The sequence below is a fragment of the Musca domestica genome, unplaced genomic scaffold (assembly GCF_030504385.1).
Source record: "Musca domestica strain aabys unplaced genomic scaffold, Musca_domestica.polishedcontigs.V.1.1 31, whole genome shotgun sequence".
NCBI lineage: Eukaryota > Metazoa > Arthropoda > Insecta > Diptera > Muscidae > Musca > Musca domestica.
In genome coordinates this window covers 8,692,078-8,719,393 of record NW_026712309.1, presented here as the reverse complement: position 1 = coordinate 8,719,393, position 27,316 = coordinate 8,692,078, and the positions used below count along the sequence as shown (strand labels likewise).

The 27,316-nt window shown below is 36.2% G+C and overlaps 1 protein-coding gene across 2 annotated transcripts in view; it reads right to left on the bottom strand.

Annotated features, from left to right (window-relative positions):
* LOC101893103 (muscarinic acetylcholine receptor DM1) overlaps positions 1–27,316 on the bottom strand; it is an 80,940-nt gene that overhangs the window by 22,397 nt on the left and 31,227 nt on the right. For both annotated transcript variants that reach the window (XM_059124974.1, XM_059124973.1), the window contains 3 exons: positions 20,254–21,214; positions 18,990–19,176; positions 3,514–3,650 (listed from right to left, as the gene is read on the bottom strand). In XM_059124974.1, coding sequence (XP_058980957.1) covers positions 3,514–3,650; positions 18,990–19,176; positions 20,254–21,188 — 1,259 coding nt within the window. In that variant the 5' untranslated portion in view covers positions 21,189–21,214. The remainder of the gene's footprint in view (positions 1–3,513; positions 3,651–18,989; positions 19,177–20,253; positions 21,215–27,316) is intronic.

Here is a 27,316-nt window from a genome sequence, read left to right as displayed (position 1 = left end):
GTACTAAAACTCAGTCCATTTGGACTTATATCGGCCATTTGGTGCACAATTAACCCGAAATCGGATGAAGATATATATGGGAGCTATATCCAAATCTGAACCGATTTCGATAAAATTAAAAACAGCTATTTCTGGGCTCTATCTTATATCTGGTACCAAATATCATTCTTGTGGAGTGCATATTACGAATGTGAGAGGCTTAAACACCAAATCGGATGAAAGATATATATGGGAGCTATAGCTATATCTAAACCGATTTTCTCCAAATTTGATATACTTGCTTCTAGGCCGAACTCGGTTGGGTGTGCCAAAATTCAGGTAATTTTGACTGATAGTGGACATTTAGTGCACATTTAACCCGAAATCGGATGAATATATATATGGGAGCAATAGATGTTTCTGAACCGATTTTCTCCAAATTTGTTGTATTTGCTTTAAGGCTAATCTCGGTCACATGTGCCAAAATTCAGTCCATTTGGACTTATATCGGCCATTTGGTGCACAATTAACCCGAAATCGGATGAAGATATATATGGGAGCTATATCCAAATCTGAACCGATTTCGATAAAATTACAAACAGCTATTTCTGTTCTGTATCTTATATCTGGTACCAAATATCATTCTTGTGTAGTGCATATTACGAATGTGAGAGGCTTAAACACCAAATCGGATGAAAGATATATATGGGAGCTATAGCTATATCTGAACCGATTTTCTCCAAATTTGATATACTTGCTTCTAGGCCGAACTCGGTTGGGTGTGCCAAAATTCAGGTAATTTTGACTGATAGTGGACATTTAGTGCACATTTAACCCGAAATCGGATGAATATATATATGGGAGCTATAGACGTTTCTGAACCGATTTTCTCTAAATTTGTTGTATTTGCTTTAAGGCTAATCTCGGTCACATGTGCCAAAATTCGGGCCATTTGGGATGATATTGGCCATTTGGTGGTCAATTAACCCGAAATCGGATGAAGATATATATGGGAGCTATATCCAAATCTGAACCGATTTCGATAAAATTTAAAACAGCTATTTCTGTGCTCCATCTAATACCTGGTACCAAATATCACGGTTGTGGAGTGCATAGTAGGAATGTGAGGGACTTAAAGATCAAATCGGATGAAAGTTATATATGGGAGCTATAGCTATATCTGAACCGATTTTCTCCAAATTTGATATACTTGCTTCTAGGCCGAACTCGGTTGGGTGTGCCAAAATTCAGGTAATTTGGACTGATAGTGGATATTTGGTGCACATTTAACCCGAAATCGGATGAAGATATATATGGGAGCTGTATCTAAATTTGATCCGATTCTCACCAATTTCAATAGGGTTCGTCCTTGGGCCAAAAAAATATTGTTTGGAAAATTTCATCTCATAATAATAAATGCGACCTGCATTTTGTTCACAAGAATACATGGACAGACGGACGGACGGACGGACGGACAGACGGACTGACATGCATAAATCGACTCAGAAAGTGATTCTATGAAAGTTCTCAAAAGTAACTATGGGTCTATCTCGTTTCCTTCTCCATGTTACAAACAAATGCACAAAGACATAATACCCTTACCACTATGTGGTGTAGGGTATAAAAAAAAACACTACAAATGTACATTCGAAAATAGTAAGTCAAAATGGAAAAAAAATCATGCAAAATAAAACATTACTATTGTACATTTTAAAAGTCAAAATGAAAATGTTCAAAATTTCACATTTTTACGCGATTTTTTTTTTTTGTTTTTTGGATTTTATGCTTTTCTGCCAAGAGGCAATTTCGAATTTGTCTGAATCGTTAAAATCAGACCGGCGGTCTTTATGTTATAAGCGTAGTAACTAACATAACTTTCTTTTACATATAGAGAGACAGATTTAAAAGCAGGCGCGTTCCTCAGCCCCTAAATTAAACCTTACGGTTGGTTGGAAAGCCAACAGTATCTCGTGTAATAATTCTCAAACCGATATCTTCATTAATTTGGCAAATATAAGGATTTTAGATAAATCGAAATAGTGGGCGTAAAAGTAGGCGTGGTCAATATTTTTATACCCTCCACCATACTATGGAGGGTATATTAATTTTGTCATTCCGTTTGTAACTCCTCGAAATATTCATGTCAGACCCAACAAAGTACATATATTCTTGATCAGCGTAAAATTCTAAGGCGATTTAGCCATGTCCGTCGGTCTGTCTGTCTGTTGTAATCACGCTATCTTTCGAACAAATTGAGATAGAAGGCTAAAATTTTGCACACATGTATTTTTTCCCAGTAGGCAGGTTAAGTTCATAAATGGGCCATGTAGGTCCAAGTTATCATATAGCCCCCATATAACGGTACCTCCCGATATTCGGTATTTTGATGATTTTAGCGACATTATTCACCGGAATTATTTCAAATTTGGCATTTGAAGTTTGCAATGGATGCTACAGCCTAAGACAGAATATTATCTGTGCAGGTCCACTCTTCCTGTAGCCCCCATATAACGGTACCCCCGATATTCGGTTTTTGATGATTTTAGCGACATTGTTTACCGGAATCGTTTCAAATTTGGTATTTGAAGTTCGTAATGGATACTTCATCCAAAGTCAAAGAATGATCCATGTAGGTCCACGTCATCATATAGCCCCCATATAATGGTACCCCCGATATTCGGTATTTTAATGATTTTAGAGACGTTATTTACAGGGATTGTTTCAAATTTCGTATGTGAAGTTCGTAATGGATACTTCCGCCCATGCCAGAAAATTGTCTGTGCAGGTCCACGTCTTCGTATAGCCCCCATATAACGGTACCCCCCATATTCGGTATTTTGACGATTTTAGCTACATTATAAACAGATTTTTCTTCAAGTTTCGCATTTAAATATTGTAATAATTTATGACAAAAGTTGCCTATGCAGGCCCACGTCGTCGTATAAGCATTCGGTATTTTTAAGATTTTAACAGAATTTTTAACGGGTTTTATTTTTTGGAAATTGCCAAATTTGTACCAAATGGTGGAGGGTATTAAAAGTTCGGCCCGGCCGAACTTACAGCTTTTTTACTTGTTTTCTTTAAAAACCTAACTCGGGGTATAACGAATGTTTGTACAAAAAATTATTCAAATCGGTGCACCCGTTCTCAACTGATACCGTTACCAACGAACAACAATTGATTTGTATATATATAGATTGTAGAATTTTTAACAAAAGTCATACAAATGCAAAGTATTATTGAAATAATTGATTTTTAGTCTTTTTCGTATTGTAAATCTATTTTTAAAACTGAAAAAATTATGAAAAATTCTTGATCTACAAAAACAACATATTTTTTAATTTAGATTCTATAAACATTTGATCTGCTCTTTAATATCTCCACACAAAATAACAATTTCACATTTCAACTCCATAACATTTCAGAACCTGAAAGAATCATCAAATCATTTAACGGGAAAATGCCAAGCTGTTAGATTCTTTCAGATTCTGGAACAAAACAATAAAATATTAATAAAAATAACATTGAAATTACCCCATATCGGATGGATCCTCGGGTTCGTAGGGATATTCATCAGAGTCTTCTCGACCTGAATGCCACCACGCAATGCACCATTCCTTTATGCTCCCCAGACATGGATATGTACCTTTAGTTTTTTGAATACTCTTTATCTGTAAAAATTGTTTGGAATTGAATTCAATAATTAGATGAGACCAGTTAACCGACATTAATCGGTATGTATAAGTATATAAAGTTCTACAATAATACAAACGCTATAATTCAACACCAACCAACCTATGAGAATTAGTTGTAAGATAAGTATATATAATCAGAAATAGGTGACAATCAGAATTTTTTTTACAATGTTACAAAAATAACAGAATGGCGAATCTTGACTATTTAAATAAAATACATAACATATTCGTGTTTTATTTATTACAAAGCAACACCCGACCTGTCGTACACAACAAGTAAAAACACGATAAGTTCGACCGGGCCGAACTTTTAACACCCTCCACTAAGTTTATAAACCATCCATAATATGGTGAAGGGTATAAGAACAGAAGAGGTAAAAAAGTAGTAAGTTCGGGCCAAACTATTGATACCCTCCACCATGATATTGGGACCTATATCAACAATTTTTTGTAAAACAGTTAGGCACCGTTTAGAAACTTCAAATACAAAAATTCAGAAAATTCAGCAGTGTACCAAATTTCAGCACTATGTCTCAAATCTTTCTGAAAATAACGGGATTAGAACAGACAGACAGATATGGTAAATCGGAATAAAATGATTAATTCTTGTTGGATCTAAAATTATTAATACGATGAGTTACGTTCGGTATGAAAAACCTAATATACCCCCAATGTTATGGTAGAGGGAATAAAATATTAAAATATATGGTATATTTCAAAACCCGTAAGAAATGCCAAGATTTTCAGTGAGAAATGAGTATCCAAGGCAATGTTTGACAGTTGTAATTACATACAAATCAATTTACTAACCCAATAACCCAACAAGTTAAAAAGTGTCAGTCGGTATTGCCGACAGATATATACCCTTAGCCTATGTTCGATTATTTAAATATATGTTGTCTAGTTTTACTACTATTCAAACGTTTGACCCTCTATGGAGCAGGTTCCGAAGGAATGGACCAATATTGTCAATTTCGAATCGGACTCCAAAAATATGATATAAATATTGCGATGTTCCTGGTATGGATTATATCGACTTACTCCTTCACTTTATATGAGATATGTAATAATTTTTAGAAATTCTTAAAATGTGCGTGATGTACCAGATAGAGTCTAACGAAATATTCCATTTTTATACTTCATTTAATACTAATAAAAAATATTGAGCGAATTACAAGAATAGATATTCATGTCCAATTTTATGCGAAATCATAAATTCCGATAAATTTCATATTCATATCAAGCTTCTTATTGACAGAAATATTTGGGCATAACATGTTCGAAAGTTATGACAGATAAAATTATTGAAAATTGTGACCATTTGTGGGTGATATGTCAGAAGGGGTTCGCAGATATATATCAACTTCGCAACAGATCTGGTGTTAGCAAAAATTTGTGTATGTGTGAAATTTGCAGGAGTTGGATGCTTATTTCGCTTTATTTGAGCGTTTTGTTTTTCAAAATCATGAACCCTATGTATGGGGGAGGTACCAGAAAAAGGGTTCGATCTATACCATATTTATAACAGATCTTGTGCTGATAGAAATATTCAGATGTACCAAGCCTAAATGGAATCTGATGTAATTTGGCGTTTTATGAGCTTCATGGGTATTCAACATTTCGACATTTTGTGGGGGAGGTACCAGAAGGAGTGGACCGATATATTCCATGTTAACGCCAGATCTTGGGCTTAGAAAAATATTGGGATGTGTAAAATTTTAAGACGTTGGGATACTTACATCACATTTTATAAGAGTTTTAATTATTCAAAATGACCCTTTGTGGGGGAGGTACTTGATGGAGTGGACCGATATATATTTCGCACCGACCTAGCACTGACGCAAATATTAGGATTTGCAAAGTTGGAGCAAAATCATGTAATTGTTTCTCTTATTTCACATTTTATAAGAGTTATAATTATTCAAAATGTTGACCTTTTGTGGGGGAGGTACTTGATGGAGTCCACCGATATTGTCCATTTTCGTACTTTTCCTTGCACTGTTGAAAAGATTAGAATTTGCAAAGTTGGGGCAAAATCGAATCATCCTTTCTCATTCTGTGCAGAAAATGTATTTTTTGAAAATTTCGACCTTTTGTGGGGAAGGTACTAGAAGGAGTGTATCGATATTACCCATCTCCGAACTCGATCTAAGTTTGACAAAAATATTACGATGTAGCAAGTTTGGACCCAATCGGGGACTCCCTTCGACAGTTATCGTGCGCACCAGCCGGACAGACAGACGGACGGACTGACATCGCTAGATCGACTGTAAATGTCCTGAAACGGATTTGGTAATAAGAGACCTAGGGTCTAAAACCATTATTTCGACTAGACACGTTTTGACCGTATCAAATGGAATTAAAATAATTCCAGTGACAGCTCATTATTTTGATTACCAGTGTACAAAAGCATTTTGGTGAGCATTTTCCAGAAAAAAAAAGTTATTCGTGATAGAGTGATTTCCTTTTATTTGGCTGGAAAACCACAAGTGGCTATCGTTAGAGCAATCCAGCATTTAAATGTGAATAAATCTTTTGTGTTACGTTACGTTAGGGAAGTGGGCGGAAGAAAACAGCAACATCAGCAGAAATGGTTCGAAAAGTCAAGAAACGACTTGATAGAAACCCGCGTCGTAGTGGCCGAAAAATGGCCCGTGAGCTGAACATATCGCAATATTCCAATCGGCAAGTATTGAAATATGAGGTCGGGGTAAAGCCATTGAAATTCCAAAAAGTGCAAGAACTTACACCACAAAAGAAAGAAAATAGACTCAAAAGAGCTAAAGACTTGCTTCGCTTGACCGAAAGTGGTGAACTGCCGATGAGAAAACATTCGTTGTCCAGCAGTTTGTAAACGAAAAAAATGATCGTGTTACTTGCCAAAGTCAGCTGAAAAATGTGCACCTTCGGTTGGCCACCAGAACTCAAGCACCGGCCATGGTGATGGTGTGGGCCGCCGTAACAACCGATGGTCGCTCTCCGCTCGTATTAATCGACCGTGGCATCAGAATAAATGCCGAATATTATCGCGAAAATATTCTGAAGAGTGTATTAAAGCCTTGGGCATGCATGCATCGCACTCATCACACCCCACTCAAAAATGTTTACAAATTGAGGTACAAGTTGAGGTTCCTGTCTGTGCAGGTCCACGTTTTGGTACTGCCCCCATGTACCTCTCTTTATTCGGTATTTTCATGATTCACCGGTTTGTATACCTTCCACCATACATAGTATTGAGGGTATATTAAGTTCGTCATTCCGTTTGTAACTCATCGAAATAATAATTTTAGATTCAACAAAGTGTATATATTCTTGATCAGCGTAAAATTCTAAGAAGATTTAGCCCTGTCCGTCCGTCCGTCTGTTGTAATCACGCTACAGTTAAAACGAATTAAGATAGGAAGCTAACACTTTGCACAGATCTGTCTTTTGACTACAAGCAGGTCAAGTTCGAAGATGGGCTATATCGGTCCACGATATTGTATAATCGGTATTTTGATGATTTTAGCCCCATTTTTAAGAGAATTGTCTGAAATTCTACACAAGAAGTTCTTTTTGTGAGTACTTTACCCCCTAAAAGAGAATTATCTATATAGGTCCCCGATATCGTATAGCCCCCATATAACGGTACACCCCGATATTCGGTTATTTTGGTGATTTTACCCACAGTTTTCAACGGAATTGTCTGAAATTCTGCACAAGTAGTTCATTGTGAGCACTTTACCCCCTGAAAGTACATTGTTTATATAGGTCCACGATATCGTATAGCACCCATATAACGCTACACCCCGATATTCGGTTATTTTGGTGATTTTAGCCAAAGTTTTCAACGGGATTGTCTGAAATTTCACACAAGGAGTTCCTTGTGAGTACTTTATACCCTGAAAGAGAATTGCCTGCATAGGTCCACAATATCGTATAGCCCCCATATAACGGTACCCCCCACATATTCGTTATTTTCATGATTTTAGACACATTTTTCAATGGAAGTGTCTGAAATTCCAAACAAGAAGTTCATTGTGGGTACTTTTCCCCCTGAAAGAGAATTGTCTATATAGGTGCACAATATCGTATATCCCCAGTATAACGGTACCTCTCTATATTCGGTATTTTGATGATTTTAGCCACATTTTTCAATGAAATTGTCTGAAATTCCACACAAAAAGTTCATTGAGAGTACTTTACCCTCTGAAAGAGAAATATCTATATAGGTCCGAGGAGTTCTTTGTGAGTACTTAACTCCCAGACATAGATTTGTTCATATGGGTCCAGATTATCGTATACTCCCCCCCCCCCCCCCCCCAAAATATAGCGGCATCTTCCGATATTTGATATTTTTAAGATTTTAACAGAATTTTTAACGGATTTTATTCTTTGAAAATTTCCAAATTCGCTGGTGGAGGGTATTCAAAGTTCGGCCCGGCCGAACTTACTGCTTTTTAACTTGCTTTTTCAAGTTTAGCATTTGAATATTGTAATGGCTTATGACAAAGGATGCATATGCAGGTCCACGTCGTCGTATAGACCCTAATATTGGTATTTTTATACCCTCCACCTTGGAAAGGAGGGTCTATTAACTTTGTCATTCGGTTTGTAACATCCCTAAATATTCATCGTAGACCCCATAAAGTATAAATATCTATAATCAGCATGGAATTCCAAGTTGTTTAACGATGTCCGTCTGACTGCCTTTTTGTCCGTCTGTCTGTCTGTTGAAATCACGATACGGCCACATTATTAATTTAACAGAACAGTTTGTATTGTGCCTAGGATGGTTGGTATTGAAAATGAGATATATCGGTACACGTTTTGGCATATCCCCCATATAACGGTACCTCCCGATATTCGGTATTTTAATGATTTTTGCAACATTTCTTCACGGATTTGTCTAAAAATCGGTATTTGTAGATTATAATGGGTTCTAGCTCGTTTGGCAAAACATTGTATGTATAGGTCTACGTTTTGGTATAGCCTCCATACAAGGGTACCTCCCGATTTTTGCCACATGTTTTCACGGATTTGTCTAAAAATTGGAATTCGTTGGTCATATTGGGTGCAAGCTACAGTGCCGAAACTTTGTATGTATAGGACCACTCTTTGGTATATAACTGTACCTCTCGATATTCGGTATTTTGATGATTTTTGCCAAATTTTCCCATGAATTTGTTTTACGTGCGGGGCCGACTATGTTATACCCTACAACACTACAATATGGAAGATTTCGCTTTTGAAATTAGGATTTTGACTAGGGACATTTCCTATTCCTTGGATTTCCATACAATGGCAGAACTTAATCTTATATTTTTAAGCTTCTTAGAATATATGAACCTTTATTGGTAGTACATATATATTTCTAAATTTTGGTGGTTTCGGCCTCCAAATTGACTATCATTTTGCTGTAGAAATATCCTAATCAGATTTTCCAGCAATGTGGCTCTAATTTCAATTTCTAATAGATAAAGCACCTCGATCAAAAATGATATGCCCACATTTTACCATAAAACGGCACCATTCCATTATTAGGTCGGTAAAGGTTAAAGTTTTCCAGGTGATTAAGTTATAATTTTTGTATTTGTAATACATAACAATTATCCGATGTATTTAGATTTGTCGAACTCATTATCAAGGTAAGTTACCATTTACCATGAACATGAGTTCAATATAGCGGTACCGACCAGTACCAGTCATAAAACTAGTAAGCAAAGGCTATAGTCGCGCGGGGCCGACTATGTTATACCCTACAACACTACAATATGTTAGAAGCCCCCTTATGTCCAACTCCATATTGGAAGATTTCGGTTTTTAAATTAGGATTTTAACTAGGTACATTTGCCCAATATTTATGCACTCCGTCGGGCTGTTAGTTGTTGTAGTCAATTTTACAGTTAAATATAATCCAATGGTCATCCAAAATGCTAGAATTCTTCCCTGTCTTAACTCTCTTCTCAGGCGCATCGATTGGCTTCGATTGTGTGATCAGAAATTTTGTTCTGTTTTTGGTCCATTTCAACCCCTAAATATATTGCGGACATCTTTGAAAACAATAGGCCTAGCCCATCTGATCCTAACCCTTCCCTTTTTCGTGAGGATCGGACGATAATTGCAAACTGTATATAATAACCCCAACCTGTGTTGTAAGGTGAAAAAATATTACAAAATATGCACTTCAATATTAATGTTATGTTTACGTTAGAACTTTTTTCAGGGTTAAACTACTTCAAGAGGATTTATTTGAAGTATAAGTAATCGATATGACAATTTTAATCCAAATCCAGTAGGTTATCCTATTTATATGTAAACGTACTGTAAGTCAAATTGAAAAAAACGCATGCGATAAAAAATATGAAAAAAAAATGTCACAAATACTACAAAATCTATATTAACATCATTATTAGCATCTTTTTATGCAATTTTTGTTTAGATTGTATTCTTTTATGTCAAGAGGCCATTCTGAATTGACAAAATTTGTCGAAATCTGTCCAGCCATTCTTGAGATATAAGCATTCTAGATAACATCCCCTTCCTTTGTATAAGTTAACGACGGAAACATAAGCAGTTCAAACCAAACAACAACAAGTAAAACCAACCAAACGCGCCAATGCTGAACCTGCCGATTTAGCAAGATTTCGTTCCCAGGTGAAATCTATATGGAGGCTATACGATATTGTGGACCTATATAGATAATTCTCTGCCGAGGTATAAAGTACCCACAAGGAACTACTTGTGTGGATTTTAAGACAATTCCATTAAAAAATGTGGCTGACATCATCAAAATACCGAATATCGGGGGGTACATTTATATGGGGGATATACGATATCGTGAACCTATGTAGACAATTCTATTTTAGGGGGTAAAATGCCCACAAGGGACTCCTTTTGTGGAATTTCAGACAATTTTATTGAAAAATGTGGATAAAACCATCAAAATACCAAATATCGGGGGTACCGTTATATGGGGGCTATAAGATATTGTGAACCCATATAGATAATTCTCTGCCGAGGTATAAAGTACTCACAAGGAACTCCTTGTGTGGATTTTCAGACAATTCCGTTGAAAAATGTGGGCAAAATCGTCAAAATACCGAATATCGGGGGTAACGTTATATGGGGGATATACGATATCGTGGACCTGTATAGAAAATTCTCTCTCAGGGGGTAAAGTACTCGCAAGGAACTACTTGTGTGGATTTTAAGACAATTCCATTAAAAAATGTGGCTGACATCATCAAAATACCGAATATCGGGGGGTACATTTATATGGGGGATATACGATATCGTGAACCTATGTAGACAATTCTATTTTAGGGGGTAAAATGCCCACAAGGGACTCCTTTTGTGGAATTTCAGACAATTTTATTGAAAAATGTGGATAAAACCATCAAAATACCAAATATCGGGGGTACCGTTATATGGGGGCTATAAGATATTGTGAACCCATATAGATAATTCTCTGCCGAGGTATAAAGTACTCACAAGGAACTCCTTGTGTGGATTTTCAGACAATTCCGTTGAAAAATGTGGGCAAAATCGTCAAAATACCGAATATCGGGGGTAACGTTATATGGGGGATATACGATATCGTGGACCTGTATAGAAAATTCTCTCTCATTTTGTAAAGTACTCGCAAGGAACTACTTGTGTGGATTTTAAGACAATTCCATTAAAAAATGTGGCTGACATCATCAAAATACCGAATATCGGGGGGTACATTTATATGAGGGATATACGATATCGTGAACCTATGTAGACAATTCTATTTTAGGGGGTAAAATGCTCATAAGGGACTCCTTTTGTGGAATTTCAGACAATTTTATTGAAAAATGTGGATAAAACCATCAAAATACCAAATATCGGGGGTACCGTTATATGGGGGCTATAAGATATTGTGAACCCATATAGATAATTCTCTGCCGAGGTATAAAGTACTCACAAGGAACTACTTGTGTGGATTTTCAGACAATTCCGTTGAAAAATGTGGGTAAAATCATCAAAATACCGAATATCGGGGGTAACGTTATATGGGGGATATACGATATCGTGGACCTGTATAGAAAATTCTCTCTCAGGGGGTAAAGTACTCGCAAGGAACTACTTGTGTGGATTTTGAGACAATTCCATTAAAAAATGTGGCTGACATCATCAAAATACCGAATATCGGGGGGTACATTTATATGGGGGATATACGATATCGTGAACCTATGTAGACAATTCTATTTTAGGGGGTAAAATGCTCACAAAGGACTCCATTTGTGGAATTTCAGACAATTCCATTGAAAAATGTGGCTAAAATCATCAAAATGCCGAATACCGGGGGTACCGTTATATGGAGGCTATACGATATTGTGGACCTATATAGATAATTCTCTGCCGAGGTATAAAGTACCCACTAGGAACTACTTGTGTGGATTTTAAGACAAATCCATTGAAAAATGTGGCAACATCATCAAAATACCGAATATCGGGAGTACCGTTATATGGGCTCTATACGATATCGTGGACCGATATAGCCCATCTTCGAACTTGACCTGCCTGCAGACAAAAGAGAGATCTGTGCAAAATTTTAGCTTCCTATCTTAATTCGTTTAGACGGTAGCGTGATTACAACAGACGGACGGACGGACAGACGGACGGACAGGGCTAAATCGTCTTCGAATTTTACGCTGATCAAGAATATATATACTTTGTTGAGTCTAAAATGATTATTTCTATGAGTTACAAGCGGAATGACGAACTTAATATACCCTCCATACTTTTTTGGTGGAGGGTATAAAAATTGTTAGATTTTAAGTATAAGCTGGAAATTGTTAAAGAAGAACTGTCTAATATAGAATATGCTATTCATTGGGCCAAATCAAACATTGTAAATTCATTCAATTTTTTCTAATACAGATGTTAACACTTTAAGAGATATTTTTATAATGATAACATACCATTTGCTAATATGGATGAGGTATTACATTTTTCAAAAGTCAAAGTCGCTTCAAATAATAATGAAATAATTTATATTGTTAATATTCCTACAACTAACAATGAAAATTGTGACAATTTGCTAATTAAACCTGTAAGGAAAAATAATAAAATAGTTAGACAATATTTAAAAATGTTTTAAGATGTAACGACAAGATATTTGGTGTTAAGAATGACTGCAAGAATTATAATAAGATAAGTATTAGTGACATTGATAATATCCTAGACATAAGTAAATCCGAATGTATTCCAAATCTGCTAAGGAGTAAACCATCCCGCTGCACAACAACTAACGATGAACATGTGGCGTTAGTTGATGACAGCATGATACTACTGAACGAGTACAAAGGGCAAATAGACATCGACAATTCAACAACAAATATATATGGCACCTTCATAATTCATCACCTGAATTCTACAGTTCGAGTTGGAGACCAAACATATTTAACAACTCAGGTCTCTCTTACCAAACCTCTACCTGCCCTACTGCAGCCAAGTAGTTCTAGTATTCAAGAACAAGTGATAACTTTGGAAAGAATGGAAGCAGTAAATGTTAACAATACCCACATAATCAAGAGACTAAAAATCGAAAATATAATAAATCTTACTATCAACATTGGATTGCTAATGATCTTTATAATTTTGGCTACCATTATCTACTTAACAAAAAGGAGGAAAGGAAATGAAACTGCCAATAAGGAAAATAATTCACCCAAACGTAAACCGGAGTCCTCTAATGCAGACCAGGAAATAGAAATTGTGGAAAATGCTCAACTAAACATTCATTCAAAATCAAACTTATCATTACCATTAAGAGGTTCTAACAGTAAGAAGATTCATGACCTTCCATTCTTCTCAAATGTGGTTGCTCATGCGAGGACGCATGAACTTAGATGGGGAGGAGTTAACGACGGAAACATAATCAGTTCAAACCAACCAAACGTGCCAATGCTGAACCTGCCGATTTAGCAAGATTACGCTCCCAGGTGAAGAACTCCAAATAAAACTGTATCCACACCCGCAACAAGTACATGAGTGAGCTGATGGTTTAATGGAAAATTTGACTTTTATTTAACACAAATGTTATGGTCTATTTTACCCACTAAATATTAACCGATTACCATCAAAATTGGAAGACTTCTGCCCAGCCCTAAGCTCTAGCCCCATCCTAACTTCCGCGTCGTTTGGAACATAATTGCGACCTTTGGAGCAACTACAAAATCAGGAAAAAAAACTACAAAATTTGGTCCATTTCAACCCCTAGATGTTATGCGATCATCCCCAAAAGCAATAGGGTTCTATTCTGACCTTAACCCCACCTCCATTTTCGTGAGGATCGGGCCATAATTGCGACATGTAGAGTGATTACAAATTAACATGGACAGACGGACGGACATACATAGCTAGATCGACTCAGCTCGGCGAGATGGGAAGATCCATATATACTTTCCTATGTGGGAAACCACATAATTGTTGGCCCAATCAAACTTATAATACCCCCAACACATAGTGTTGTAGGGTATAAAAAGGGTATACCTGTCGTATATCGATAAATAGAATTAAATCACAAAACGCCATATCGGATCTTTTTCACAGCAACGTTTTGTTTTTGTAGTGATGGATTTTTTGTCCACAACAACTACATTGCTTCCAATGCATACACTTGTTTTAGTGCTGCTTTAGGAAGACGGGTTAATGTCTCTGAACGTAGAGACGGCAACTTCTAGTTGGCTGCACACAGAGGTCCGCGGTTCAAATCCCACAGCAACAAAAAAAATCCATCACTACAAAAACAAAACGTTGCTGTGAAAAAGATCTGCCAATAGAACTTGAGTCGAACCTGGAGAGTTTCTAGTGTATAATTCGCATATGCTAATTTGCAATAAGTTCGAAATATATACTACTTTCCAGAGAACGGCCCTTGTAAGCCATCATCCACATCAAATAAGCCTGATGAGCCGCTTAACCAACGGCGGAACGCGTCCCATAGTGGTGAGTGTGTGATAGTGTCTATCTGGCTTTCCTTTTCACTGCAAATTTCAGATCATTAAGCTCGTCTCGAAAGAGAAAACAAACACTTAAATCATAAAACCTATGATCTTCGCCTTAACAAGGCAAAACTCGAAAGTAAATTTAGTTTTCTCTCACACCCGAGGTACGCTTTTTTATACAAAAAGTGCAAAACATGAATGAAAATTGTTAAATGAAAGATAAAGTAAATCTTTCGAGGAAAAACAATAATTTCTTCTACTATTAATGCTAATTTCATGTACTTTCGTACAAATTCCTATACAAATCAACAAACAAAAAAATTGAAAGGAATTATGTTACTATGAATTACGAATCGTGCTGTATGAACGGGTTAATTCGTATACCTAATTCTGAGAGCGAACCACGTGATTGAAAGTGCAATGAGAACATAACATTAAGAAAATCGACACGAGACGTATTCACTCTACTCTCTACTCACATAACTCTCGAAGGGAGATCCGATTTGGTCCTAACTTGGTACATCGTAATATTTTTGTAAAACTTAGATCGAGTTCGAAGATAATCAATATCGGTCCACTCATTCTGGTACACAAAAGATCGAAATTTTCAAAAAATATATTTTCTGCACAGAAACAGAAACGATTTTGCTCCAACTTTGCAAATCCTAATATTTGCGTCAGTGCTAGACCAGGTGCGAAAATGGAAAATATCGGTCCACTCCATTAAGTACCTCCCCCACAAAAGGTCGACATTTTGAGCAAAAACAACTCTTATAAAATGTGATGTAAGAGTCCGATTGTCTTAACCCAAGGTCTGGTGTCAAGGAGGTAGACATCGGTTCACTCCTTCTGGTACCTCCCCCTCAAAAGGTCGAAATTTTTTATATCCATTACGCTCATAAAACGCGAAATTAACATCCGATTCCATTTAGACTTGGTACATCTGAATATTTCCATCAACACAGGATTTGTTATAAAAACGGTAGAGGTCGGACCATTCCTTCTGGTACCTCCCCCACAAAGGTTCAAAAATTTGAAGAAACTCATAAAAAGCGAAATTAACATCCGATTCCATTTCAGACTTGATACATCTCAATATTTCCATCAACATAAGATCTGTAATAAAGATGGTAGAGATCGGACCATTTCTTTTGCTACCTGCCCCACAAAGGGTACAAGATTTTAAAAAACAAAACGCTCACAGAAAGCGAAATAAGCGTCCAACTCTTCTTAAATTTCGTATTTAGAAGAATATAATTGAATTTATAATTTAAAATTCTCCTTACTTTTATTTGGTTACTTTAATTTATATGGACCCTGCCTATTTGGGTAATATGGTTGTACAAAGCAATTTACCACAGTGTGGAAGGTGAATTTTGTGGTACGGTACGTTGGATACAAGGTGGATTAATAAGGTGTATGCATCAGCAATAACATTTTACAAGAAGAACATTGGAAAGTAGCGAATATGAGTGATATACGTAAACGTAAATCTTCATCGAAAACTTTTTGGAGGTGGCATCTATTTGAACGTGGGAGGTAGGTCATGTGGGGTTTACGAAAACGTGGACTAATACACCATACCAACACAAAATCCTATACACAATACAAAATATTTACGTCAAATAAAGTGGCCGTATCGTGACTTCAATGGACAGAGAGACGGATATCCTTTAATCGACTTAGAATTTTATGCTGACCATAAATGTTTTGTTTAAGATACTGCCTTAAACGCTCGAAATTACCAAATTGGGATTCATGTTATATTAAACACTTTGCATTATATAATGACAATTTTCCGGCAAATGAAGGAAAATGTCCTTTGTAATACGTGCTTCAAATCTCTTAATCCTGCGATACCTTTAATGAAAATATGACTTCCATTTATTAATTACCTGCGATTACATTTTGAAAACAAAAATTTTCGCTTTCAATTGGAAAGCAATTCAAATTTGGTTTCCATATCTGGGTAGGATAGACAACTTGAAGGAAAACGGAAAAATGTTTAATACTAATGGGTTTCTGTGAAAATAATTTTACTAAAATATGATTGTCAACTTCAATGTAACCAATATTAAACACTAAAGGAAATTACACAAAATTCTTAGTAATTTCTTCGGAAATAGGTTTTTGTACATTTTAGAATTTCATTAGCATTTTCCTAGCAGTGCTGTAAAATAGACTTCCAAATTAGTATAATATTGTGTGGTACACATAAGGTGGTCGGAAAAAAGCCATGAGCTTACGGGGTATCTGCAAATTACAGGGCCAACGTTAACTTTTGAAAATGTATGTGTCTAAAAAAGTTATTTTTTATAGAACTTTGATTTCTGAAAAACAAATATAACAAACATCTCCGATAAGAAAAATCGCCAGTCAGTGCATGTCTTAAAAACCTTAAAAAATTGGCCTTAGCTGGTAGTTATATCCTGGAGCTCATATTTCCGCCCGTCTGTCTATTTGTCCGGCTGTCTATGTAGTTTTGCGTACAAAGTACAGAATAAGAACAATGATTTTCTCAGAGAAATGGAATTTTTGTACCCCACACCACCGGGATCCAAAAAAGAAACGACGTTGTTGATGCCAACCGGTATGAGACAACAATTTGACCTTTATAAATAAAACTAAATTATATAATTTAAACTAATAAATTTAACTAAAAACAGCTGTGAATACCCCAGAACTGCACAGTTATTTAGACCTTTCTGAGCTATCTTACTGGTCGAGTGTAAAATGGTGAAAAACTCATCTTGCAGATCGTTCTCTTTCACCGAACATCGAGTAAGCTGGCAAAGATGTAGAAACCCAAATAATATTTGTTTGGAAGTTAACGTCATATTTTTGTTGAATCGAAAATAATGTTGATCCGTCATGATTGATCTTGAAGAGTATGCGAACATCTGACAGTCATGGTCAAGAAAAATTTAAAGCTTGATCTGGAAAACTCAAAAAAGTAATAAAAATACAACCAATCCAATGAACCCAAATATAAAACAAATCTTCGGAGAGCCTGGATGTTATATAAAACGCACCCCAACCAAGAAGAAGAAAAAAATTGTCAAACGATATAATTGAATACATTTAACAATACAAAAGCAGCAGTTCTGATAGTCCGAACATTTAATACTTTCCACCATTTGAAAGGTACTTGAAAAAATTTTGGTTGTGTCTTAATTAATGGCATGTTACAGCGTTACCTAAAATTCGACGTACTCGGTCGACATATTTCACACACAAGTAAAACACAGGTGTATACGGTAAGTCGAATTTTAGGTAACGCTGTTAAGTGTGCTCGTATTTACACGGAAATAGTTGATACTGTAAACATAATGTTTGTACTCGACGGTGTTGTGTTCAATGTTGAAAACTCTCTGCGGACTTTTATAACTTTGTAAAGGATTTGCAATCGGTATTGACATCAGTGAAAAAACGATTTTCCTCTTTACCATACCGATTTGAGAACTTCTCTACATTGTTTGAAAAAATGTCAAGAGCTAGATAAATATGTACCGTCGCCGTCTGTTTCTGGCCAGAAATGCAAAGAAGATGCGAAAAAGGTGCAATCTAAGGGAATGCTAAGTCGCAGTTTCTGACAAAACTCCACAATCTACTCAAGACATTCCGCAATCATCACCTCCTACATCTGGCGTTCCTCCCGTGAAGGAGGAAATTTGAAACAATTCCGGTGAATAATGTAGCTAAAATCATGACTATCGTGAATACATTTAGATACCGTTATATGGGGCGTATACGAAGACGTGGACATACATATACAATTTTCTGTCATAGCTTGTAGGACCCATTGCGAACTTTAAATACGAAATTTGAAACAATTCCGTTGAATAATGTCGCTTATATAATCAAAATACCAAATAACGAGAGCACCCGTTACATGGGGACTATACGAAAACATGACCCATTTACGAACTTACCTACTGACAAATTACACACATTTGCAAAAATTTAGCCTCATATCTCAGTTCGTTCGAAAAATAGTGATTACAACAGGCATAAACAGAGGAACGTAGCTACATCGACTACATTTTAAGCTGATCCAGAACAGTATATATTTTCTGGATCAGCTTAAAATGTAGTCGATGTAGCTACGTTCCTCTGTTTATGCTAACATGAGTATCTCAAGAAGTTGCAAATGGAATAACAAAGTTAATATACCCCCCATAGAATGGTGGACCGAATAAAAAGAATGAGAAAACAAACTATTGGAATATATTGGATGGTTTTATTCAAAGGACTGATAAATACACTAGCTGATATAAAAACTGACCCAATATGAAAATGAAGAACAAGTAAACAATAATTTGTGATTACTCCACACAAGGTTACTACACATACTTACACTTGATTTTCTGGAATGAATCCCTTGATAACTGGAATCTATGATCATGTTAGGCATGTAAACGCTTTCAGCATCTGCAGACGACTCGGAACGTGGCCTTCTCCATGTTTCGTGTTCGCCACCTATACCTCCTAGATGTGTTATAGACAGCATGGCACCAGTGTGGTTAATGACTGTATTCTCATCACTTAAATAAGCGGAGCGAAAAAAATAAATAGTAGGAAGGAAATCACTTTAGTAGCAAAACAATTAATATGATCATTTGAAGAAAAAATTTTAGAAATCCAACAGAAAACTTGATAATGATTGGAAAGTGGATAGATATTTTTTAAAAGTATATGTTTCCCAAAACGAGACAACAAACACCTATCATAGATTTGGAAATTTATGAGAAAATGAACGAATAAGATAATAAGAAACAATATAGGTTGAAAACGTTTAAATTTTTTCTTTTGCAGTTTCAAATTTGTTACTTTCCAATTCAAACGTGTAAAGTTTATTGAATAGAAAAAACCAGCAAAGAAAGTCGGTCGTAAGTATCAAAGTGGATTAATATAACACGTTTGGTGCACAAAAAAGGCAAATCGGATGGAGTTATATATGGGACCTTTATCCAAATCTGAACCGATCTCGATAAAATTTAGCAAATGTATTTCTGAGCTGTGTTTGATATATTTCCCCAAATATTGTTGTTACAGAGTGCATATTACGTCTGCCGAGGACAAAAATAACAAATCGGATGAACAATATATATGGGAGCTATAACTATATCTGAACCGATTTCGATCAAATTTTGCATACTTATTTTCAGGTCCAATCTGATCGTACGTGCAAAATTCCATACTATTCGCGCTGATATTACACGTTTGGTGCACCATAAAAGGCAAATCGGACGAAGATATATATGGGAGCTATATCTAAATTTTGACCGATTATCTCCAATTTCAACTTGTGGTGCAGGGTATAATTAGTTTTCCAGGCAGACGGCCGAAGAAAAAATGTAATATACCTCGTTTAACTCCTTTCTTTGTCATAAAACCCACTTTTCTCTTCCGTAAAAAATGCCCCTTCTGCTAATGGAGTAATCAATAGGATCATACTTTTGGAATATGGAATTTGCAACGTTTGAAAATAATTTATAGTTTATATTTAAACAAGTTATATCTAATAATATTTTTTAATTCCTGGGAAACAAATCGGAATATATTGGGTTTTCCGTATAGTAGCAAACAAACTTAGGGATTTTGTATTAATTTTGACTTACCTAGAATTCGAGCGTTTAGAAGAATCCTTTTTCCCAGCCTGCAAATTAGGCAAATCCTTTTGACGTTTCTTTGTTTCCTTCCATATGCGATAGTATAGGAAACACATTATTGTAACGGGGAAATAAAACGCAGCGAGTGCGGTTAGGAATGTAATATACTGATTGGTTTCAATGAACTGAATGTAGCATTCATCTTGTGGAACCGTGCGTTTTCCCTCAATGTATGGCCAGCTGTAAATCCAAGGAGGCCAGAGTATTAAACTTATCCCCCATGCGGCTGCTATCATACATGCGGCTCTGTTCGTCGTTCTTTTGGCCCGATAGGTAAGGGGTCTTGTGACGCTGAAATATCGATCAAAGCTTATTATCAGAAGATTAAGAACTGAAGCATTTGAGGCTAAATAGTCCAAGGCGAGCCATGTGTCGCAGATGTGCGGCCCAAGGGGCCAATATCCGACTATGGTAGAGACAGCAAACAAAGGCATCGATATCAGACCAATAGCAAAGTCGGCAATTGCCAAAGAGAATAGAAAGTAATTGCTTATAGTTTGTAGTTGCTTGTCGATTTTAAAGGATATCATCACCATAACGTTACCCACAACAGTTAGCAAACTGAGTATGCCAGCTATGACACCCATTATTATCATTGACGACAGTGAATAACGTGGTCCACGCGGCTCCAAAATATTTGTAACATTTGTATGCATTCCTGTGATGGACTCATTTCCAAACAGAACAACAGCTGTTACATTGTCAAGTATGTCCGACATGATTGTGACGTGTGGGAAGTTATGGCTTCCTGAAGATGTCGGCGGCGTTGACGTTGTCGTGGTTGTAGTGGTGGTCGTAGTAGTCGTCCTAAACGAGGGTGCTAATGGCTCCAGTATGCTTGGTGGGCCATGGGCAGCAAGTGCCAAACTTATGTATGACGTCATTGTGTGATGCCCTTTAATGTTTTAGCCTGCAAAACAAATAATAAAAATTAGTATAGTATTGGTAGTGTTTGAAACATAAATAACTTTTAATTTGATATTCCTTAAACTAGAATTTTTTTCAACTTAAGAAAAAAAAAAGTAATTAAAACTAGAATTTTTTTCTTTTTGCTCCTAAATATTTTGGGAACACCTTCCAAAATACTAGGATTCTATTCTGATCCCAAATCTCCCCGCATGCAAGATTTCATGAAGATCGGACTTTATTAGCGACCTGAATGAAATACCCCAACACGTTGTGTTCCAAGGTGAAAAATATTACGAAATGTACAATTCAATATTGAAAGTCAATATAAAAGAATCTCATGCGATAAAAATACATTACAGAAAAATATTTTTATGCGATTTTTCTAAATGTTATGCCTTTCTGCCAAAAAACCATTCTAAATTAGTGAAAATTGTCAAAATACGTCCGATATTCGGTATTTTAACGGCTTTAGCAACATTTTCTAATGTATTTGTGTAAAATTTAGTTACTGTAGTTCAAAATGGGTTCTACAACCGGTGTCAATACATTGTTCATATTGATTCGCCGTTATTCGGTATTTTTATAATCTTAGACACATTAAACCACGGAATTGTTATATATTTGGCATTCAAGACTCGCAATAAATAAAAATCTTTGTAGTATAAGATAATAATAAAATATTTTTAGTTTAAAGTACAATGCGTTTGAATTCAGATACTTTTATGTAAAAAAAATCTTTAGGTAATGATGGAGGGCATTTAAAGTTCTTAATGTTTTTTACTTGTATCTACTACCAACACCATCTATTAAACCGAAGCAACAATAAAATGTCCTGTTTTTATATAGTATGTGTCTTTGTTTAATAATTCTATGTCTTTGTAAATAGCAATGACAGATAGTACATCCTGAAATTTGCTCCCATTCGGCTAGAGTGAATGAATGAATTTGAAATATTTAAAAAATCATTTCAAACATCGAGGTTCGTTCTCTTATTTTTCGAAAGTAGAAATAATACTCCTTTAAATGTCGACTGTTGCTATTACTACGTTCCTCCGTCCGAATTATCCTCAAAGGTCTGTTAGGAAAATTTCAATCAGAGACACTATACACGTTCACCATGCGTTTCGCCGTTGGTTAAGCGGCTCATCAGGCATATTTGGTATGGATGATGGACTGTTCTTTGAAAAATAGCATTTATTTTAAAGCTATTTTTTTTTAAATTTATCTTTGGATTTTTGTGATTTGGAAATGATTTTGACGAGAAAGTACGCATGCGTATACCTCCCAATAAGGTTGGTCATAAGACCAGGTCAACATAGCAATCTCCAAACTCGTTCACGATTCGTCTTGTAATGAACATCAATCGGAATCAATCAAACCCAAAAGATATGATTTCCATCTAATGTAGAGAAATGTCAAATTTTGGACTTAACGTTCCAGAAAACTCCATCAATTCGTCACTCTCATCGAGCAGTAAATTTGCAGCATTACGCGATTTTAGTATAAAATACAATAAAGCACGTGATAAGAAGTTCATTTGAAAAAGCTGCAGGTGTAAATATACCTAATCGCAGTAAGAAATCTTGCTGTCCTCCCTTGCTTATATCCTCCACATACATAGTGTGGAGTGCATATTAAGTTAGTCATTTCGTTTGTAACTCAGGGAAATAATAGTTTTAAACCCAACAAAGTTAATATATATTTTTAATTAGCGTAAGATTCTAAGTCGATTTAGCCTTGTCCGTCTGTTGTAATCATGCTGAAATCCAAACGACATTTGGTAGAAGATTTTCTTCCAACTTCTTCGTATAGCTTCCATATAATTGTCCTTTCCATTTCCACATAAATTTAGCTTTAAATTCGGTATTGGGAGTTCTTAATGAGTTCTGCCTACTGTGCAGAACATTTTATGTTTTTACATATTTGAATTTCATGCGAAGAAAGTTGAGATGAGTGAAAGGCAATTTTGGTATCTGACATAATAAAAAAAGAATATCTGCCTTTATCGAAACAAGTCAAATTATTGAGTATAATGATAAAAAAATACAGGTTCATCTTAAACATATATCAATGTTCAGAGACAAGCTCAGAAAAATATCTCACACGTCTGAAATCATTCTATTCTGATAGATCTTCCAATCTCCTTCCGGTAAATGAGCTCATGGTAACTGATTTCATAGCAATTGTACAACAGCACAGATATTTCCAGCTGTTTCAGATGCAGAATCTGACAAATTTAAATGAAATTTTAGATGTTTCCACTTTAAGTTAATCCAAAAAAGTTCTTGAGATGCGACTTACTGGTGAGGAGAGGTCCAACAGGCACCGAGCTACACATTTAGCATCAACCCGAACCATAACCCTGCTGCCCACGGTTGCTGTTCTCTTTTGCTGAATTAGGGATGTGAGAGATCGCTTCAAGTTATGTGCCGTAGAAGGCGTAGAGTTCAATGTATGGGTTCGGGCTGCTTTTGACGTTGATGGTTACGGTGAAATGGAGCGAGATTGGTAACGGGACTTATCCCCGGACAGCCGCCTAGGAAGGAGTTGGTCTCGCGGACGAACTTTCGGCAGTGATGACATCTGATATCACTGAAACAAGATCCATAAGAAAGCTTCAACGATAAACAATTAACACAGTATTTATGCTCTCGAACCGACTGTAAATGTTCTCCCATGTTCATCACCAGGAATTTCTTGCACAGACGCATGAAGACGCTGGCAGAGACGGCATAAAAATTGTCCCTTAGAGCTCGGTTCGATCGATTGGGTTAATTTTTGGTGTTAGAATGTTTGGGCATGTTTCTACAATACCGACAAAAGGACACAGAACGGAAAGAAGAAAATGTGAATTTAGAAGGACGACAAGCTTAGTAATACGACGAGTAATGACACCTATTTGAGTTACAATATCTGCGACCCGGATATGACGATCGGAAACTCTACCGAGGCGCCAGGAATTTTGCAGAAGATTGTCATCATAATGTGCGGCAAGTATGTTTTCTTCAATGTTCTTCTCAAATGCTTGTCATTTAAATCGATTTTGCAACTCTCGGCGACATTCAAGAGTTAAGGCGGCAAAGTCTGTTGGCTCAGAGGAAAAAGGAGATAGCGGACGAAAAAAAATTCTTCGAACGTAAACTTGAATAAGCCTGCAAACTTTTTGAGACTTTTAACCCCGGCTTTCCGGAGTCCTTCCATATGAATAGCCCCAGGCGGAATAAAGTGCCAACTAAGGTTTTGCACGGAATAATTGGAAATGACAGCGGAACGAGAAGCTTGAATAAACTCTTTCGCCAGGGCTTTGGACGCTTCCACAAACATTGAGCCATAATCGGAATGAAGATGAGCAGGGCATCATCGTCTAGAGACGAATCTATGAAATGCTGCTAGAAAGGTGAAAATGGAAAGATCGGAAGTTGTTTCGAGATGAAATACCTTAGTGGAAAACATACGAACACACATACGCATCCCTTCGTTATACGGCATAAGCGTCCGCAATATGTTTTAATGTCGAGAAATCTCTGTATGTTCAGGAGGAAGAGCATTCATTATCTGTTTCTGACAGTGATTTTTATAAAGGATTCAAAGCTTGCATTTATGAATAGAGGCATTAATGAGGTTCTTGATTTTAGATCGTCACCATGGATAGTGATTATGTTAACAATATCAACATAAAGCCGGGAAAATGCATGCAATTGTATGGAAGTAATATTGGGCGCTTTTCATTGTATGGAAATGGATTTAGATTTATTTAGGTTCGACACATGTTTCTTGAGGATTCCAGATCAGCAGCTTTCCAGATCAGCAGCGAATGTTAACCAATGACAAGGAGGCTTGGAAAGCCAGGAAAGAACTATTGTGGAGTCTGACCAGAGGAATACGTTGGGAGGAATGCGTCTATAATTTCCGCCAGTAGGACAGCTCCACATAGCTCTAGTCGTGGAAACGACAGCGTGTTCACTGGAGCAACTCTTATTTTGGACCGGCACTTGTACGGAATTATCAAATGTTGAACATAGATTTAAGGTGCAAAGTTTTCGAACGGAAGCCGCAGTGGTGTTAATAAGGCCGAAAATCTACACATTCGTATGCAGATACAGAAGTTTTAATTAATTGAGAAATCTCTCTGAGATAGACGTTCCCTGAGAACCTGAATCGAACAAAACGTGTTTGGTAAAAGACTCCTAAGTGTAGCACATTTACCAACGCAGTCCCCAATAAAACTCTCTTTGAACTGGCGAGAAGCAAGATTGAATGACTCCGTTCCCAGAACTATTGGCTTGTGAGGAATTAGGAGTTAAAAAAAAAAAAAAACAGAATTAAAGTTCAAAGCGGATTTACTATTAGAGGTGGAAGGAAGAGTGGATGAATGGCTATGAACGTGAAGCATTGTGTTGTGTCTATTTGGCGCTCAAAGCACTTGTTTCTGCTTGTACAATTTCGCGCGTGATGCGTTTTGGAGAAATAATTGAGGCACAGGCCTTGTTTGTTCTCTTCGAATGTGCGTTGTCTTATGTCCATGGCAAATAACTTTGGGCAGTTCTAAATGATATGTGAAGAATTGGACACAATGGAAATTTTGGAACCGAAACTTTAATCTGGAATGAATTACATTCTGAATTTTTGGACTGTGAGATGGATTTCCCTTTATTCTCATCAGACTTGGATTGTTAAACTTAAAATTGAAAATAAATATAGGTGGAGGTTTTTTTTTGTTTTTTGAAAAAATCTTGCGACCTTGCGCAACCGAATCATTAGTGAAAAAGAGATCAAATTCTTTATCAAGGGGATTATTTATGTTCTCATTCGCCAATAGTAAAATCATTTTGTTATTCGATTTTGTTTTCTGCAACCAAAAGAATTAAATTTGCCTGGTTATTTTTTTACAGCTTACTTTTCTTACAGCTGAAGTCATTCGAACACATTGCCAGTTTTCATGGTTTAAGATTATAGATATCTTATCAGTATATGTATATACATTCAATGTTTTGGAGGATTCGTCAAATTTTACATAGACATTTCTTATCACATTTTTGTCATCATCAATGAAAATGTCAACATCAATGAAAAATCATATGTTTATGTTTAATATGTTAAATAATTATTTAATAATTGTTATTGCATTATTATTATTCCTTACAACATTTTAATAATTTTATACTCTCCACCATACTATGGTGGTAACTCCGTTGGTAACTCCTCGAAATACTCTATCAGACCCAAGCGATGTCTGTGTGTCTGTTGTAATCACGCTATCTTTCGAACGAATTGAGATAGAAGGCTAAAATTTTGCATACATGTGTATTTTGACAGTAGGCAGATTACAACATTTTGATAATAGAGGCATTATAGATCGAAATCGTTTGAAATTTCGTATTTAAAGTTCGTAATGTGTACTACAGCCTATGATAATTTGCGTATGCTGGTCCACGTCTTCGTATAGTCACCATATAACGATACCTCCCGATATTCGGCATTCAAATGATTTAGAATTGTTTCAAATTTCGTATTTTATACTTCAACCTGTGGCAGAAAATTGAATATGCAGGTAGACGTCTTCATATACCTCATATATAACGGTTTTCATTTAAACGATATTTTTTATGAAATTTTCATAACATTTTGCAAGTTCCTTTCAAATGGGGAAGGGTTTTAAATATTCGGCCGTGCCGAACTTAGCTGCTTTCTTTACTTGTTCATTTTAAACTAGTAACGGTCAATAGATTTGGTATATAATTGTGTTCATCTCAGGATAGGTTCGCTTAAAAAAATTTTAAATGATTCGATATTTCACAATATATTTCAAAATATTTCACAACATGTTCAAAAAAGACTGGAGTTAGGTGAGTAGGTTTGGCTGGACGGCGAAATAGGTGCAGCGTGTCTTGTTTACCTTTGCCACAAGCTGATGTTCTGCACATTACTGTCGATCGGGTGGCTGCACCATCCGGATCTTAACTGAGTCAAAACTTCTCGGCTTTGTCGGGGCAGTTCTCGCTCTTCAGCTGCAAAAGTGTTGACCTAGAGGCTCTCTCTTATATCTCTGTACCTCTCTCTCTAAATCATGAAGGGTTTTCCTTACGTGCCTAAGCGGAGGTTA